Genomic DNA, 19,276 nt, shown 5'->3' with positions numbered 1-19,276 from the left:
AAAACAACACAAACTAACACAAATAATTTTATTTCCAGTGATAAAAATAGTTGACTAATATAGAAGACAATCTGCATGTCTAATAATGGAAACTTCATAGTATCCAACACCGATGGCTTTCATAAGAAGTTCTCTTTTAGGTCACATTCAACAAAATGTAGTTTTTCCTATAAATTAACATAGAAACACATTAATTACAGATATTCCAGAGACTTATTTTAAAGTAAATTAAAGTTAGATTAAAAGGAGAAAACGGGACTTTCTTGCTCATCAAACCTCGACTCTACAGTTTGTAAAGCACACCACCTACCTCTAGGGGGCAGTGTGCCATCACACTCCTGAGCCTACAGCACTCTCTCCAGCCTACATTAAGATAATAAGACGTCAAACACAACATTTCTAAACAGAATAAACAAGAACACAAAACTTGTGAGGAGGGAAATCTTTCAAACTCAATGTTGGGACTCTCTTCTGATTCACGGCTAAAATTTCAGTGTCGCTGGCTCAGCTGGTTGGTTAAGGTTGGGATAAAGTTTGTTACAGTACATTTGTTTTAATTTCTCACAAGGACTGACACGAGCTGTAGACCTTTATTAGGACACTTCTGGAAGGTGAGGATATGCTGGCCTATCTTTACTTGTACAAAAGATTTGAGAGGTGCTATTAGTACAATTGCTATTCACATTAGGGACCTCATGAAGCCCTCTTGACCCTCTGCATTAATTATAACGCATCAGGACCAAAACAGGAGGAGATTGTTCATTCAGACTGTTAGTCTGTTATCTAACAGTGTTGTTACGTTGTATTAATCTGCAATTATTTAACTTTGTCTGTCCCAGCTCTGTTCAGGCCACTTTTACTTTTGTAGTTTATTATAAATAAAATAAAACTTCTTCGTGATGCGGTGCCAAAAGGAAAACCTGCAGCCTCCATAATCACCATTTAACGCTCAGTTTTTGACACACTGACAGTGAAGTGACCCAGTTTTGGCGGTTTCCTCAGCCACGTCCCCAGACCACCTCTCTGCAGAGCGCTGCTGAACTGCTGCACCGCCCTCTGGTAGCACTGAGCAGACATCTTGGAAGCACAATACGTCCCTGTTGTGGATTCTGCCCCGATTACAGGGTTGATTAGCTGAGAAAGAAAGGCAAAAATAAACAGTTAATTTATTGCAATATAACTCTCTGGTTTTATTTATTTTTACAGTTTGACAGTCCAGTCAGTGTGCTGCACTTCTTAAATTATATTTTCAGGTAAAAATATTTCTCTGCCTCTTCAAAATGACACCTGTCTAGTGGAAATGGACAGGTGTCACTTTGAGATGACGCAGGAAACTCTAAGGTGGCACTAATGACATTAACGATGGCTCCAGGAGAGGTGGAGATTCGGCAGCTGGGACCTGGGAGTGACATGCCTGGATGGGCATTAATGTTGTTCGTCATACCCAGCAGAGTGTGACAAGTCAGGACGTCAGAAAAGTGTTCAAACTGAAAATGTAAATGAGTAAAAGACGGTTTTCAAATCCGTCTGCTGAAGGAGGAAAGTTCCTACAGTCTGACAGCCAATTATGGTCCAGTGTGAAACTTGGGTCCTGCTCACACCTGGTATAAACGGGTAAGTATGGAGTCTGGAGAGCCATGAAGGGATGTCTCATTCGCGTTTGTTTGCCTGGAGCGCCAAGGAATGGACCCAGTTTGTAACTTCCAGCTTCCATTCTGGAAGTGCACTGCTGCCTCCCACCAGTGAAGATCTACAACCCATCTAGTCTTTGCTAGCAGAACTGATTCCATCTCCAGTCTTCAACTCCTGAAAGCAAACAGACGCTGAGGAGAGTTAAAAACCCTCCACATTCATTCAACACCTTCAACAAGTCTTAGCTCCCTTTAGGGATCACCACAGCAGATCATCTGAGTCTAGCACACACCATCCCTCTGTATGTCCTACATCCATGAAGCTCCTCTCTGGTCTTCCTCCCTTCCTCCTGCCTGGCAGCTCCATCTTTAACATCCTCTGTCAAATATACCCAAATATACCCCATCCTCCTCGGCACTTTGTCTCCACACAGCTTCGCCTGAACTGTACTCTCGATGTACTCGCTCCTGATGCTGTCACTCCCAATGAAAATCTGAGCACCTCCACCTCAGCCCCCTGTCTTTTTGTCAGCGCCACCATCTCCACGTTGTAAACCTTCCCTTCCACTCCTCCTGCTATCTTTCTGTCACAAATCACGCCTGACACTCCACCCCTTAGTGCCAGGGGTAAATGCTTGATCCCAAGTACTAAAGTAGTAAGTAGTTTCTTAAAAACTACATCTTTCCTATGACTTCAGACATAAACGAAGCCAGAAAACTAAATACCAGTGATGCTCGGAGGATTAGTGAAGTTGGGCTGATCTGCTACAAGAGATTTCATTAGGCTTAAATAAGCACATTGTCTGTATTCCTTCAGTGGGACAAATAGCTTCAGAACAGTAAAAGATTTGATATTGTGTGATACCGTCACAGTGCTATGAGCGATCTTTCCTGGTTTTCAACATTGCTGGAGGCTGAAACAACCTCAGCATCTGGCCGTGTGCTTCGGAGCCACCCTGCAGTTTTTGTAAATTGCACTGCAGCCATTTTTGATGCAGGGCGGCGATTGTTGCACTTGGAGACACTTTTAATGTTCTAATACATCTATGAGCTAATTAATTTAGAGCCTTCGCTCGAGATCTGTGTTGATGCAGCTGGAGTGCGAGTGATCGAGTTTCCCTTCAAACCAATGATAATAAAGCATTATAGAGAGTTATGTGTTTGTTTGTTGTCTGGTCTCCCAGCACGTCCACACCATCACACATCCATAACAAACTCTGAGGTTATTTCTCCTCATTTTAATTCTTTAAACTGAGTCGTAAAGTGTGGGTTTTCTCTCTCTTGGGCCGTGGCTTTGTCTTTTCTTGCAGCGATTTCAGACGCTTCTTTAAATAACCACGACTCTGGCTGCCGTCATCAAACTTTAAACTGAAGCCATTTGGTTCAACACAGCGCATTCTGCATACATATTTTAATTTCACAGAGGAAATTAGACCTCTCTTTCAACGACATCATTATAATGTAGATGGCTTTGGTCTGAGGCAGAGCTCAGATGATTTCAGCTTAAGAAATTCATGCTTCTGTGACTTGTGCTTTAATTTACCAGCACGCTTTTAGTATTTATAATCATTTCATGTCATGTGATGATGTGAATAAGTCAGTGCTGCTTCAATAATCATTTACAGACAGTTTTTAAAGAAGGGCATCTGCAGCACATTGTAGCTCCCCCTATTTCACTTATATAAAAAAGCATTTTAACCTGCGTTCTTTTGAATGGTCAGCAGGGGGCTGTATAGAAGAAATACCTCAGAGTTTATGGTCCCAGTCTTTAGTTTTAAGTTTAACAGAATAAAACAGCACCCCTAAAGCATACTGAGCTTTATCATCCATCTGAATACTAATAATGAGCACAATTTACAAAATGAGCATCTTATTACATTAAATAAGACCTGGAGCTACCATTTAATACCACGATCCCATCATGAACATGTTTACTGAATACACAAGTCAAGTGTGAAGTGGGTAATTTTCCCACAGACCTCTATAGAATAAGAACCAGAGGTGCCACCCCCTGCTGGTCATTAGAAAAAATGCAGGTTTATAGATCCATGTGATCAAACCCTAATTCTTCATGAGCGCTGAGCTCGTCTGACCGACTGGGGTGTCTCCTTGTTTGAAGCTGTGTAACATTTCACTGGTTCAGCTCTGCGATTGTCTCACCTGCTGCTGCAGCCTCAGCCAGCGGGCAAACAGCGAGCGCCTGCAGAGCCGCGATGGCGTCCCTGAGTCCTTCCTCCTCCCTGTGGAGGTGCTGATTTCCTCCCAGCCTCCATCACCGCAGCTCCAGTTCACGCTGACGTTGGGAGGCTTCCCTGCTGGCCGGGCGTCCCTGCTGCTCAAACCTGCGTGGCAAACATGGAAACAAATACCTGTAGAAGTTTCCTCCTGAAAACACTGATTTTTTGTAAATTTGATGCACCCACTGTCCAACCTGGACCTAATAATCTCGCTTCCAATATGATTATGCATATCATACAAACAAAGCTTCTGCTCAAATGGATTTTCTTTTGTTGCTGGAATCGCAAATATCTTGATTTGCATATTTAATTTTAATCTGCTCCCTCTGATTGAGGTGCACAGAGTTTATTTCAGGATCATTTCAGGCTGTGTTCCTCTTGATTGTTGAGTAGACAGGCTGGTTCTTACATTTCTGACAACAGGCTTCAGACATCTCTAAAACATCAGGCCAAGACTTGTTTGTTACATAAGTACAATATAAAATGTTACATTTAATGGCATCTGGTCAAATGAAATTTACTCCATACGTTCAAATTTTGGATAAGTGGAAGTAAATGGATGGATGCTACACGTTCAGTTTAAACCAAGAACAATTTCCCTAAAGATTTCAAATTCATATTTCAAATATTATGATGTCAGCAGAGGTGAAATCCCTAATATGATCATCTCAGACATGAACCTGTGGTTCCCATTAAACATCCGACTGGACTGAAGCCCAGACAAATAAGGATTATTTTGACCTGTGAATCATGCCAAGCTACCCTAGAGTCAAAAAATGAAAATACTGAAGAGTGAATGAGCATCACAAGACCCTGCTAACCTGTGTTTTTCTTAATATGACAACCTTTGATTGGTGATGGCATTTCAGATTTTAGTGCCTCTTATTGCTCACGGTAACTACTCGGCTTTTGCTTTTGTACTTTTCGTAGCATATTTAGTGCTATTAAGAACCCACTTCTGCACAGCTTCAGGACCTCCCCTAAGTGTCACAAGACCTGAGCTGTGGTTTCTGGCTCATTCATCATCATCATCATTTAAACTTACAGCCGAGCAGCAGCTGCTGTCGTCTGTAGGGGAAGGGGAGGTGTTTGATGGGCGCGAGGCGGCGTGCCATAGCTCTACCCAGGTGACCCGTGTGGCTGAGCGTGCCCACTGTTAGGCTCTGGAGGTAAACCGGCTCCACCAGGTGAGACAGGAGAGCCCCTTGGAGGCCCACGACGCTCCACCTGCAGAGGTAACCACACCACTGTGTTGGTGACACAAGTGAAAGCACAGCAGTAAAGAAACATAATGAATAAACTACACTGAGCCTTTAATATAACTCACTTTGCCAGTTTGTCTGTACATGACATGGTAACGAGAGGTTTACTCGGCGATAAGCCATCCCATTTCTGATTGGCTCTCCGTGCCGTGATGGGCAGCGTCCCCTCACCTCCCTTTACCTTCACCCTGAGGTGGCAGCGAAATCTCCTGCTGGGATCTGACACAAGAAGAAAGTATTTTACAGAAGCATCATCTCTGCTAAAGAAAAACATTTACAATCGTTAGTTTCACATCACGCAGTTTTTACTTCCTGTGTCATGAGCTTGTCCCACATGCAGGACACAAAGGCAGGGAGGATTAAAGGAGGGCGAGCTGTTTATTGTGGGCTGGAGGCTGGTTGCACAAAGGTGGAACATTAAGAACAAAATAGGAAAACAAAAACCTGGAAAACACACTAGTGCTAAACCATGGGGGCAGGGAAAGACCAGGGCAGGGAGAACTGAGAAAGGACAAGGGGAGACAGGGACAGTAGAGTGGAGAGAGCTGGGAAAACAACACACAGCTGAACTGAATCAGAGAAGATGAGACACAGGAAGCAAAACTAAACCGGGAAAGCACCGACACAAGAATTTAACGTAAGAGACTTGGCACAAAAGAAAAGCAACTAGCAATCAGGATCAGAACTAAGTATGCTAAATAGGACAAAATACTCAGCAATATAAGTGCGAAGTAAATCAAGCATCTCAAAGGAAATTAGAAAAACAAAACTTGGAAATGCTGGGTAAGCTGATTAGGACCATAACATCCTGTTTCCCTGTTTGATTGTGCGCCCTGCTCGCACTGCTTCCACCTTTCTCGTTTGATCTTTGCTGTTTGTTCCCACCTGTTAACACGATCTGTTTGTGTACCTGGGCTCGTTCAGCTGTCATTTCAGCCTGCAGTTCTGGTTCATATGGCATTTATTCCTAATTATCCACTCCCTGTATTTTCCCTGTGCTGTTGTTTTTCAGCCTTGATCTTTTATGCTTGAGACTTTTGAAGTGTTTTTAGTTTTCTTCTAGTTTTTGTTCATCATTCCTGTCTCCTGAAGCCCGGATCTGGATGCTTTAGATCTGATAACGCAACAGAATCAGCATCCAGATGATTTTCACATGTTTTTCCACTTTTTAAATTGATTTAATGGACCTTTAATGGGCTCCTGTAGGATCAAAACGATAATAAAAATCTTAAGTAAGTACAATTTTATTTGTATAGCACCTTTCAAGACAGAAATCACAAAGTGCTTCACAGAAAAACTAAAACAGAAAAACAGAAATCAACCAAAAGCAAGTTTAAAAAGATGGTTTTTAGCTGTTTTTTAAATGAAACCAATGAGTCCACAGATCTCAGGCTTAAAGGAAGGGAGTTCCAGAGTCTGGGGGCCACAGCTACAAACGCTCTATCGCCTTTTGAGTTCAGCCTTGTATGTTGGACGACCAGGAAGCCCTGATCACACGACCTCAGGGACCTGCTGGGGATGTACTGATGTAAAAGATCTCTGACATAGGTTGGTGCTTGTCTATGCAGAGCCCTGAATCTCAAAGTCAAAATCTTGAAGTGGAATCTGAATTTTATGGGGAGCCAGTGCAACTGGATCAGCAGAGGTGTAACGTGGGAGTATTTAGAACAGGGCTGCCCAATCCCAGTCCTCGAGAGCTACTATCCTGCAGCTTTTAGATGCATCCCTACTCCAACACAGCTGAATCAAATGAATGGCTTGTTATCAGGCCTTTGCCAAACACGATGGCATGCTGAAGAGGTAATCAAACCATTTGATTCAGCTGTGTTGGAGTAGGGATGCATCTAAAAGCTGCAGGACGGTAGCTCTCGAGGACCGGGATTGGGCACCCCTGATTTAGAAGATGTGGTCAGAAGCTTTGCAAATGATGCGCAGAGGCTTTACTTAAACAATCTAAATGTGTTCCTCTCACATGCAGCTGTGGTCTCGTAGGGGCAGTTGAGTCGAGCGTCTCCACACGGCGACGAGCTGACGTACATGTGGAAGTGGACGCCCTCCCGCAGCCGGAAGCCATCACCGCAGTTTTTATTTGGTATAAAGATCGACTGATTCTCGCTGTCCACTGGCTTGCTTCAGAGAGGAAACGATCAGACAGGAAAAACAACAAAACAAAAACACTATTTTACAACAAGGAGCAAAAAGGACGAAAACAATTTCATCTTTTTTTTGTGAAATAACACAGCAGCACACATAAATAATGAAAAAACTTAAAAATGTACATTTCTAATGGAAAAATACAGCTAGAAACTTACACAAAGTAATATTTTTTAACATTTCTAATGCAAATGAACACGAATGTAACACAAAAAGAGGCTAAACTAGGTTTAATAGCAAATATCACCCAAAACTGAACAAAATACATTTTTAAAAATGACCAGTAATCAGAGGGCCTGTGTATTTTGACCTCAAGCCCACATCGAAGACACAGATGTGGGCAGAGACAGACACACAGTAGTTTAATTCACCAGGTAATATGGATTAACCCTCGTCCTATAAACTAAAGCCTTAGTTCAGCACTAGGTTTAATCCAGGTCTTAGAAAACTGTGCAAAAAGACAAAATCCACATAAAACTGGACACAATGTTAAGCCTCATCTATCAAAAACATGAACATTTTATTGGAAAATGAATAAAAATACTTAATAAGAAAATCTATCCAAAGTTTTCAGAATAGGTGTCATTTCCACTTCAGATCTGTGAACGATGAGATTTATTTATAATGCCATATTTAACTCAGCCAACCCTCCAACGCTGATATTTGACCAACCACTTTAAGGCCACAAAGAAAATCAGAGACTGCTAATCATACCAGAGGAGCAGCTCCAGCTGACTGTACAGGAATCGAACCAGCGCCCGTCGACTCACGACTTCAGCGTGGCAGTCGGTGAGCGTACAGCCACAGTCGCTCACACCACCCAAGTCCAAGCACTTCGTCCCTGTGGCCAGAGACACAACCTGTGCTGATCGAAGATCGAGTCCTGGAGGGAGAGAAATGAAGCATGTGGGAATTGACAGGCAGGATGATTGTGATTGGCTCTAATGGAAGGAGACTTCTGGCATGCTGCCGCTGAAACGGGCCATCTTATTTCACTCAGGGAACAGGAAAATGAGGCATTTCCTCTTTTCCTCCCCTCCGCCTGTGTCGGGTCATAACCGGAGCGTTAACAGGCTGAGACGGGCTAATGAAAAATGTATGACTGAACAATCACTCCGTCGTCTCCAAGAGGGGCTGTTGTGCTTCTATCCGACCTCATCAAACATTCACAGGGCTGTCTCGCCTCTGATCCGGGGCGACTCTTTGATTGCTTTAAATGATGAGCCCAGACAAGTGGCAAAACATCCTGTTAGAAGATCGGACGCTGCTGCGTCTGCGTCAAATTTCAGACGACAAAAAGCCGAGTGAAACGATAACATGAAGCGAGCCAGAGAACAGAACCAGGACTGACTGATAACTGTGTCACTATGATGCAGGATTTCTGTGAAATAAAGAGCAATATTTTAAACTCACTGGGTGTTCGCCATGTCAGATCACAGCTCCTAAGGTCATAGATGTGAAGCTCCTATAGTCTCTGCATTAACAATCCCACCCTGTCTCAGATATTTGCACCAGACTGTCGCTGATCAGCATCAACAGCATCAGCAAAGCAACATAACCTACACACACACCCCTCCCACTTAATTCTACACCACTTTGTATGAAGTCCATCACCGAATTATAATCTAATAAACAGAAATAAAATGTTTACAAGGATAAAGGTGAAATGGCATCAGACGGGGCTTAAAAGCAAGAGATAGAGAAAATTAAAAAGTGGAAGAGAAGTAAAATAAAATCAGATATTATAATAATTAACGATCTTTAATAATTAAGGAGGAGATGTGAAGCAGTTATAAAGAACAATTTAGGAATAACTCTGGACTTGTAATTTGTTCTTTTAAATTTAGAGAGACTAATTTCAGGCTGGAGGATGGAGGAGACGACGAGGCACAAATTAGAGAAAAGAGCAAAGCCCAAAGTGCTTTTTTGTGACTTAAGTGGGAGTGTGTAAAGTACGAATGTAGATGATGTATGACTCCTTCAGATAATGAAAAACAAAGCCTACACAGGATGCCCTATGGGTGCATGCCTCTTTTCTTTTCAAAGATACCTGATGAAGAAAGCACGCTAGTGTGATGAATGACAACAAAGATTACATGATGCTGCTGTTCACTGGGCTAAATACCAAAGTTCAATGAATTGCTTTACAAAAACATTTTCTACTGATAACAGATCAGCATGTAAGGAATGATATGTGATCACGTTACTTTGGACCTCTGACCTCTTCTTCATGGTCGAATTCGGTCATACTTTTTGACCATCATACCGCCAGCACTCACCTCTGGTCATCACGATCCCTGCCAGCACCTTGTGTCGGGCGTGCGAGGTAGAGGAACAGCTGTCTGCGAGCGCTGTGTATTTCTCTCTCACCAAGTGGAAGATTGACTCTGCAAAGAACTACAGAAGAAGAAAACAGAGGATACAAACTGAAAGTGTGTTTTTGTTGAAGATCACGAGATGCTTCATTATTCAGAGGATACTGTTGCCTGTTAGTCTTTGTTTTAAGCTTTAGGAATGTAACCATGTAATACACTGTTACAACGGAAGCACTAAAACCCTTTTTTTTAATCTTTTAGTGACATAAAGTGGTCTACCGTGCTTGTCTTTCCTCTTTATCACTGGCTATTGGCCAGATTGTGACAACTCGCTAACTGTAGCACAAAGCAAATAAATGTGTTTGTTCAGGCAGCTGTTCTCCACATCTGTGCAAACACAGTGAAACTGTCCTCATCCCAGCATGACAAGAAAGGATACACCAGCCAGAGAGCACACACAGCAATGGATAACTTTGCATGCTGTGATTCATTATGTCAATGAACAGCTACAGTAAAACACTCAAGGGAAAACTCTGCCCTCTAGTGGCGAAAGTTTTAGTTTAGTTTTGCTTGTAAATACAAAAAGTACCTTTAGCTGATGAAGTGTTGCGCAGATGATCAAATAACTATGGGACTGTTAAAACTGTATTTTTTATTTTATATATAATGAATAAATGATTTGTGATTCATACATTTTTGCAGTATTTTTACCATTTTTGTTGATAAAACTTGTTCTATTCATCAAATACCCACAGATATTAACAGTTTTTAATGCTCCTTCACTTTGTCTGAAAAGTTGGCTGGGTAAACTTGTGTTAATGCCATATTCCCCAACACTACGAGCGCATGAGCTCGTCTGAAAATCCGACAGTTTGTCAGCGATGGCCGAGAGTTTTCTATCAATTAACTCCCCCAGTTTTCGAAGGAAGAGGTGTCACAATCCCAAAATATCTCTTATTGTTTGATATTTCAGGCCTGTCACTCTTTTGAGAGGCACCTGGAGGTTACAGTAAGGTAAAGGAACAGCATCAAAACAACAGGAGGTTTAAACTAAACAGCAGCCCTGCTCAATGTCCTTCTATTTACCGTCTGCTGAATATTTGCAGGATAAGAGACTGCCCAGCACATCAGTCTGTTCCCTCAGTTTGGGGACAGCAGATTAAATATTTGACTGTCTGAATTGAGCCTTGAAGTAACTGCTAATAATTCATATTATGGTAAATTCAGATGTGATTGGAGGTAAACTATACTTCCACTGACTGTCTGGACTTTAAAATATTTATTCTAGTCTGTTGTGGGAAGATTTGAATGTTGGATTTTACCAAAGGTGGAGTTTTTAGAAATATCACTAGGAAACAGTTTGTTACTTACACTCAGAATAATATTTTTTCTGTTGCAAGATTTACATTTGAAGATCCGATTTGTGTACTTTATTATGGAATTTATCAGAATGAGAATACTTTATTCATCCCACAGTAGGAATAGTAAATAACCAGTTAGCTAAAAAAAAAAAACCAAAAACCTAACTTGTGTAAATTTCTCTGCTTTTTCAAAACAAACAAAAAAATCTATATTTATTGGATCAGATCTGGCTGAAGCTCACGATGACGTTCAGAGCTCAGAGAATAAACCTTTAAATAAAATCTTTTAATGGACAATCAAGCAACAATAAACTGAAAGAAAACAGCAGTCTGATAAAGTCAAGTGAAAGCTCTGCTGATAATGACCCACACTCCTCAGATCAGTCAGAGCAACGATAAGAGGATGAACTGAGCTGCTGAATCAAAGCCAGTGGATCATGCTAAGCTATGCTATTAGAAACTAAGGAGAAGTATTGGGGAACTGGAAAGGAGAAGAACAGGCCCCCTTTAAAAAGAAAGTGTCACACTTTAATGTCTTTTTTATATTTCTAACCATATAAACTTCCAGTAATGCTAACCCAGCATGTTCTCAACGACCACCTTTTAAAGGTTCAAACTATTCTGTGGTCTGAGCGAGCTTATTTTGAGTGAAACTCTCAAGCTCAACATTTTCTGGATGACAGCGGCACAAGGTCGTGTGTAATGAGTGTGTTAAACAATTATCTGTTGGATTATTATGCTCTTCACACCGCCTTCCTGCTCCACCTCTATCTCCTTGCTCCGCTGCCGCTCCTCCTTCATCCCTAATGTGCTGTAATAATGTTCATTAATGCGTCACGCCGTCTGACAGACAGCTCATATTGAAGCGAAGGAGGGAGGGCTGATGCTAAATGATGGGAAATAAAAATTCCACACAAAGAGGAGGAGGAGGAGGATTTGGCAAATTGTTCACTTATTGGTGTATCAGCATACAGCCATGTAAAAGTGCTTTTTGTTCAAAATCAAAGCATCTGAATCCCCTTTTTCACCCAAAATGTTGCCATTGCACCCACCCGTCAGTGGATCCTCTCATCAAACCTCCCTCAGGCTTCAATGAAGTATGTACATGTCTGTCTTTCTCCATTATCATTTGCATATTTCAACAACTGTGTAAAAGGGTTTATGCCCAGTCACTCCCTTCATCTCCCCGGAGTCGATCCGAGGAGACGAGTCGCCTTGTATTCATAAAACACGGCAGCACGACAGTAAAAGACGTCGGGGACAATTCTCCGCGGCTCTGAGACATAATGAAGCTGTTTAGATGCTGCAGAGGAGTGTGCAGGACACCATCCAGCTCTCAGGCCTCAGGACATGATGGCCATGCTGATGTGCAGCACACTCCATTTGGTAGCATACGGTGCACCTCACACCCATTTATCCAGACTGCTTTGAACAATGGCAAATGCTAAAGAGAAGAGGGAGAAATTCAGTGTCACGACTTGAAGCTGACAGTTTCAAAGTGAGGACCCACAGGATGTAAGAGGAGAACGATGTTGCAGTTTGTTAACGTTTAGTCACCTCAATATAAAAATGGTGGGCACAGAACAAACATCTGGGGGACAGCTTTGTTGTCTCTGACCATCTTCTAACTCCATCTTTGATGTGATGTTTTCCTTTTTCATGTCATGTGTGTTTCTGTCACTGTGGTTTTCCTCATTCAGGATCTCAGTTTAGAAGTTATGTTTAGTGATTTTAACAGGACTTTATGTTTTAAGGATTCGGGTTTTGTGCCTTGCTGGTTTGTTGGTATTTGGTTTCATGTGTTTTGGTTTTTCTTCCCACCCCAGTCGTCTCTTGTTGTCTTCATCCTCATGATTACATGGTTAGTCATTTGTCTCTTGTGCTTTTCCGTTGGGTTGACTTCCTTTGTTACTGTCTTAATTACTTTCAGCTGTGCCTTGTTACCCTGGTGTTTCCACTTCCCTCGTGTTTTCTCTTGCTTGTTGTAATGGGGAAAGTGAAACGTGTCACATCTTGGTACTGTTGTGAAACAAAGACACAAACAAGTGTTGCACAACTGTAAACAACACCAGATCAATACTGGTTTTATGTTATTATGATCAGGGTTGGAGAAATCTGCACACAGAGACGTAAGAACAGAGAAATTGCTGTTTATTGTATATGTGTTTTGTTTGCAGTCCCCCTTTTTCCGCCCTCGTTATCTGATTGGATTGACTCTCCTTTTGGATTCCCTAGAGGAGCTGCAGTTTTGGGCACATCTGCATTGGCTTCATTTTTCAGCTTTGGATGCTGCATCTTGATTTGCTCCCAGTTTTTGTCAGTTTATCTCTTTACCTTCAAAATCCTGTGTTTTCTTTAAAAAATAATAATTTCAGTTACTATTCAGTTATTATTTTCATGCCAGTCTGCTTCAGTTTTTATCTGCATTTGTGTCTAATCAACAAAGATCACCGGAAAGGTGAGGAAAAAGGCAGATTTAGAGAGTGTGATGTCTTTGTATTTTCAACATTTTACATTATTTTATTATTCGGAATGACAGGTGATATAAAGGTAAGGGCTAGGGGGGCCTTAGCCAATGCCACATGGTGGGAAAAGAGATGCGACCAATGCGTTTGCAACAACACCTGAACATCTATTGCCTTTAACACTGAATGAAATCAGATATCATCATGGGCACATATGAGGTGCTGTATGTATGTATGGGATATGTAATATTATATAAAAACTCCAATGAGAAGACTACATAACCGGTTATGAGCAGTCATGCAGTCATGCATGGGACAGAAAGATGTAAATTCATGTATATTGTGATAGCCACAGTGCTCATGTTTGCCTATTGGAGTCTTTTTTAACTTTTACCTGGTCATTTTGCATCTCTTTGCATTTTTATTGCTGTTTAAATGGTAAATGGTAAGTATAGCGCTTTACTAGTCCCTAAGGACCCCAAAGCGCTTTACACATCCAGTCACCCACACATTCACACACTGGTGATGGTAAGCTACATTGTAGCCACAGCCACCCACTGATTGATGACTGACTGACTTTTAGCTGGGGCTCGGGTCCACGTGCTCCCCGATCCTTTTTGGGTCTGCTCAGGTAGGTGACTCGAAGCTCAATACAGTTTTTCATCCATGTAAGCAGGACATGTTTTCGAAAATCAACTCATTAAAATTTGTTTATTTACTCATTACAGATGACCTGAGTGAAACTATTCCCCCACTTCTTTCCATATACAACTCCTTTTTTATTACTACACTTATAAAAGGAGAGTAGAGGTAAAATACTCACCTGAGGTAGCTGATTTTTGGCCCTGCTGTCCTGCAGGCCCATGAAGGTCCTCTCTGGTCCCAGACTTATGTTGTAAAGAGACTGTAGGGCAGTTGCTGCTGCTCTGGCCTTGGCCAGTCTTTTACTGGGGGCACACCCTTCAAACACCCGCCCCTCCAACCTGACCACCATAACAAAAGTCTTCATCGGCCTGCCAGGAACTCTCTCAGTCAGGCACATGTACCTGAGCCCCGGTCGCAGCTCATTGAGCAGTGCTACTGGACTGAGGTCCTCTAACAGTGAGGTGGTGACTGCTCGTCTTTTTGGATTTGTAGAGGACACCAAGTCCAGTGTTAGACGAACAAGTCTTCTGTGGTTGTAAATGCTGGAGAAGACCTCCTTTTTTGCTGCGTTGCAGTGGAGTAGATCACAGTTCCGAAGCACCGACGGCTCAAACTCTTTGAAAAATCCATTGGGAATATCCACTTTATCTGCTGTGAAGTCCACAGGTGTGCTGGTGAAGTTCCCCATGGTGGCATGAGCCTGGGAGGCGTTTGGGAACTGAATGAATGACTGGAGAGCCTGCTCTGCAGCCCTCATCTTGGCCTGTTTTTTAGTTGGTCCTCGGCCCTCGAAGTGGAAGCCGTTTACCTCCACGGCTACAGAAAACACCGGTGCGTGCAGCGGGCCAGTCTTTGATGTGATATCATACTGCAGGCCTGGTCGTAGCTCATTCAGGTGCACCAGTGCGTTCTTCTGAGTCGCACCCCAAGCTGCTCTTTTACAGGTCGAGTGGCTTTGGTAGAGCAGCTGGTCTTTTCCGTCCACCAGCGGCTGCTTCCTCTTCAAAGCTCTTTGTCCATTTCTGGGGAAAGTTGTGCAAAAAGTTGATGGGTGATACTTTCTAAGGAGGTCACGCTCCACCTGGCATTTGTCATCCTGATTCTCCTTCACCTCCAAACTGCTGGTACCTGTTTACGAGATCAAAGTGTTCGCAGTGAGAAATCCTGTCCTGCTTTATTGTACATGAAAATCATCAGCATTCTCGCACAGCCGCATGATTAAAACATTTTAACTGGACTCTAAAACTAAGCCAAGTAAACCCTATGATTCAAAAGCTCATAGGACCAACTTTTGAGGGAATAACTTGTTTTCTGAGACTTCATCAGTCTCTCACATCGATGTTGAGGTGATTTGGTCAACTCTTCTTTAAAGCGTTGCATCAGTTCATTGAGGTTTTTGGACATTCATTAATGCACAGCTCTTTTAAGGTCCCGTGACAACCTTTCAGTCAGGTTGAGGACTTTGACTCGGCCATTGCAACACAATGATTCTTTTATTTTTCAGCTTGTATCCCAAATCATCCCTCCTTCGCCACTTGTTGTTTGTGCTGATATAGTTTTTGTGGTTCATGCCAAATCCGGAACTCAAACATCTCCACTTTGGTTTCATCTGTCCATGGAAAGGACAGTTAATGCCAAATACGCTAATATTTACCAGGCGTAAGATTTTTTTTAAGCTACCTAGTTACCATTTTAGTTTAGTTTGTTAGCATGCTAACATTTCCAATAAAGTCTAAACAGAGACTAAATCTGAAGTGCACACATCCATTGTGTCTCCATGTACTTAAGTCATGGGTGTACTTAAACCATTCAGGTACATAAAGAGTTTGTGTCAGCAAATGATTGTTGTGCAATCATCTGTGTAAAGCCAGAGTTTGTACTTTACGTCTTCTGTCATGTTTATATTGTTATATTTCTGAAAGCTCACATTAAACATGGCCACATTTTTTTTATGACTAAGCTTTTAATAAAGGCTTTACTTTTTTTTTCAGAACAAAAAAAAAGGGAAAACAACAACAACAAAAAAAGCCCAACAACAACAACAACAAAACAAGCAGTCGACTGAAAATCACAGCTTTTTCTACAAAGCTGTTCTGGCAGTGAAAACATAACATTGTATTCATGAATTGACAACACGTCTACAGATGTATGAGCACCCTAGGAGAGGCATACAGAAGTGTATATAGTGAGGAGGCGCAAACAGGAAAAAAAAGGAACCCATACTAATTTTGGACAGATTTCAACCACTTGTACCATCTTGTAGTATAAGTTAGGGCTGGGCTATATCATACCGTTCACGGTAATACCGGTGTAATTTTGGGCAACGATAAGAAAATGAAATATCGCGATAGAATATGGGTAAAACGCGCGTGCGCAGTGCCTTTGTTTACATACGCACATGGCGGCGACGGAGAATGAGAAGAGCGAAAGCGGATTGTTGAATGAAACAGATGAAGCAGAATTGGTTTGTAAAAATGCTGCAACTTCAGTGGTGGGGAACTGGTTTAGCTTTCATCTGTCAGATACACAACAAAGCACTATTTTTGGTAGAGCATGCTAGCGGGCCGTCGTTATTACCGTGTTTTTTGGAAAATACGGCACACTTAAAATCAATCCTTTGATTTTTCTGAAAGTCGACAGTGCACCTTATAATCCCGTGTGCCTTATGTATGAATTCTGGTGGTGTTTACTGACCTCGAAACGATCTTATGTGCTACACGGCGCCCGAAAATCTGTTGCACCGCTTGATGGATTGTCGGAGCATTACGGCTATCGTAGGCAGGAGCCTCGGGGAGTGATATGTACTGCGCTTCAACATAATATTACCATATTGTGTGTGTATAACCTTTTTTTAAGTTTTGTGGATATTATACATGGTTATGCTGAGGATATGTCGGCCAGTTTCCACTGGAAATGCCTTTTGGTTAAACTGTCAGCGAGGAATTTGCATTTGCACTGTTAATTTTTTATATAACTTTAATGCACTTAAAAAAGCTGCTTGTGTAAGTGAAAATACAATGATTTTTTGGGGGTTTTTTTTTTGCACTAATAAAGTTGAGGAGTTGTAAAGTATTTTGTCTAGTGTCAATTATATCGTCAGTTATATCGTTATCGCAAATTTTCGAATGTATATCGTGATAAATATTTTTGGTCATATCACCCTGCTCTAGTATAAGTATTAGCTTGCAACCTTAACAAAAAGGTAAGTTTTTCCATTTTATGAATGTCCTCAACAACCTTCAACCAGTCGCCCAGAACAGGGGGTCAGTACAGAGCCACTTACCAGTACTTGCTTTTTTTGCAGCAGCAGTAAGAATCTTCAGGAGATATTTGTCATTGCTTGTTCATTCTTTGGGTAAGTCTCCTAAATAAAATGTTATGACGGACCGTTGTTTTGATTTAAAGCCTATAGTCTGTTCTATCTTTGATATAACATCTTCCCAAAATGTAGAAAGTTTTCGAAACAACCAGAATATGTGGGTGTGGTTTGCAGCAATTTCCCCACAGCTCGTCCAGCAAAAGGAACTTCCACCTATTTGTTGTTTTGGCATCATGAAAAATCGTACCAACTAAATTCTTGCCAGTAGGCAGAGGATGAGGTTGAAGTGGCAGTCTCACACATATTGTCCCATTGGCCAAAGTTTTTAAATAATAAACCCGGCATACATACAGACGTCCCTGTGAGCTCAGGCTTCAGACTACACACTGAGATTCAGACATTATGTTACTCCTGGTTCTTCATGATGCCAACATGAGAGCATATATTTCTACAGGCATCTCTGGAAACACAGCTCTCAACTCTCTCCTATCTGCTGTTCAGATCTTGTGGTTATGAGGGGCAGCCAATCAACATAAAACCAGCTTAGACAGAAGATGAACTGAGGGGCCCAGCGAGAAAGTACAAATAATTATTAATTTGTATTGTTAATTCAAAGCTATTCTATTAGAGACGAAGGAAATGGAGATGTGGCAATGGGCATATTAGGTCCCTTTAAATTATTATAATTCATACTGACCGTACTATATTTGTTGCACTCACAGTAATGGCTGCTGAGGCACAAAATTATTTTTTGGCAGGAAAAGAGTCACTGGGATTCCTGTGACTGTAGGTAATGGTTGCACTGGCCTACTTTGGATGAGCATTTGTGCTAAAAAGTCAGTGCAACGGAATGATTCGTCCATCCAACAAAGTCTGCAAACATTTTAATATCAGAACATTTCATAAAGAGAAATTTGGAACAATGCATTTGTTTAATGACCGACAGGCTTATGCTGCAGTCCATGAAGCCAGCATGCTGCTAACATGGCTGAGAGTGTAATGTAGGCTGATACAACATCTGTGTTTGTAAAATAGCCACATAAACTGCCTGCAGTTCAAATGTTAGATATGTACCACATTGAAATAATGGATGTAGAGCAAGTTGTGTGCAGTAAGAGGAGGGACGGCATTTACTTGAACTGTCTGCATCCTCAGCTGATGATGCTTCAGTATCCCAGTGTTTTATGGGGCTTATGAAGGTTGACGGCGTGCTGCTGCATCCTGAAAAACACAATGAAAAAGACTTGAGGTCATTTTCATCTTATATAAATTTTCATCTAAATGGAAATATACAGTGTGTCCTCTGACATTTTGTGTTTGTGAAGCGAGTCAGTGTTGTGATTCTGAATGATTCTGATGCTTAGTTTTATATTCGGCCTGAACTGCAGAAGAAATTAAATGGACTGAGGTAAACACATAGACGGTGATAGTGAAAATCTGCTGCAGGAAGCCATGAACGCCATTAGAGTTCCCACTGAATGAAAACAAACAGAAAGGTGGCTCAGAGCCAGCCGGGGTAATTGAAAGGTGTCTGTGATAAGGACGGAGGCTTTCACACAAGAAGCATCATGGGCTTTAAACTAAATGAACAGCTTTGTATTATTAACCCAGTCGCAGAGATTTTAAACTGAGCACAAAATCTTTTCCAAAGGCTGGCGAGTGGCTCAAAGTGTGATCGACTGACAGGCTGCCCACGTGTGTCCAGGTTTTACCCAGCCTCTACCCTACGACAGTTTTCCAAATTAATTATATTAATACGTAAAAATGAATAAGATTACGGCAAGCATATTCACCCACATCCTTTCTTACTTATAAGGGTATATTGAAAGTAACATTTCCTGGAAATCACTTACTTTTTTCAAGATGATTTGAAAATAAAGAAACTAG

At 41.6% G+C, this 19,276-nt stretch overlaps 1 protein-coding gene across 2 annotated transcripts in view; it reads right to left on the bottom strand.

The window, feature by feature from the left end:
• Positions 1-28: 28 nt before the first annotated feature.
• Positions 29-19,276, bottom strand: part of LOC309694497 (double-stranded RNA-specific editase B2-like) — a 36,532-nt gene continuing 17,284 nt past the window's right edge. Inside the window, exons 2-10 of one of the 2 annotated variants that reach the window (XM_082514630.1) lie at positions 18,524-18,610; positions 14,249-15,198; positions 9,564-9,681; positions 7,999-8,167; positions 7,103-7,260; positions 5,196-5,349; positions 4,914-5,095; positions 3,792-3,973; positions 29-1,134 (exon numbers count right to left, since the gene is read on the bottom strand). In XM_082514630.1, coding sequence (XP_082370756.1) covers positions 943-1,134; positions 3,792-3,973; positions 4,914-5,095; positions 5,196-5,349; positions 7,103-7,260; positions 7,999-8,167; positions 9,564-9,681; positions 14,249-15,198; positions 18,524-18,610 — 2,192 coding nt within the window. In that variant the 3' untranslated portion in view covers positions 29-942. The remainder of the gene's footprint in view (positions 1,135-3,791; positions 3,974-4,913; positions 5,096-5,195; positions 5,350-7,102; positions 7,261-7,998; positions 8,168-9,563; positions 9,682-14,248; positions 15,199-18,523; positions 18,611-19,276) is intronic. The other variant, XM_082514631.1, reaches the window with a different exon arrangement.

Source organism: Aulonocara stuartgranti, assembly GCF_965226115.1.
Source record: "Aulonocara stuartgranti genome assembly, chromosome: 18".
NCBI lineage: Eukaryota > Metazoa > Chordata > Actinopteri > Cichliformes > Cichlidae > Aulonocara > Aulonocara stuartgranti.
This window is presented reverse-complemented; position numbering and strand designations above follow the sequence as displayed.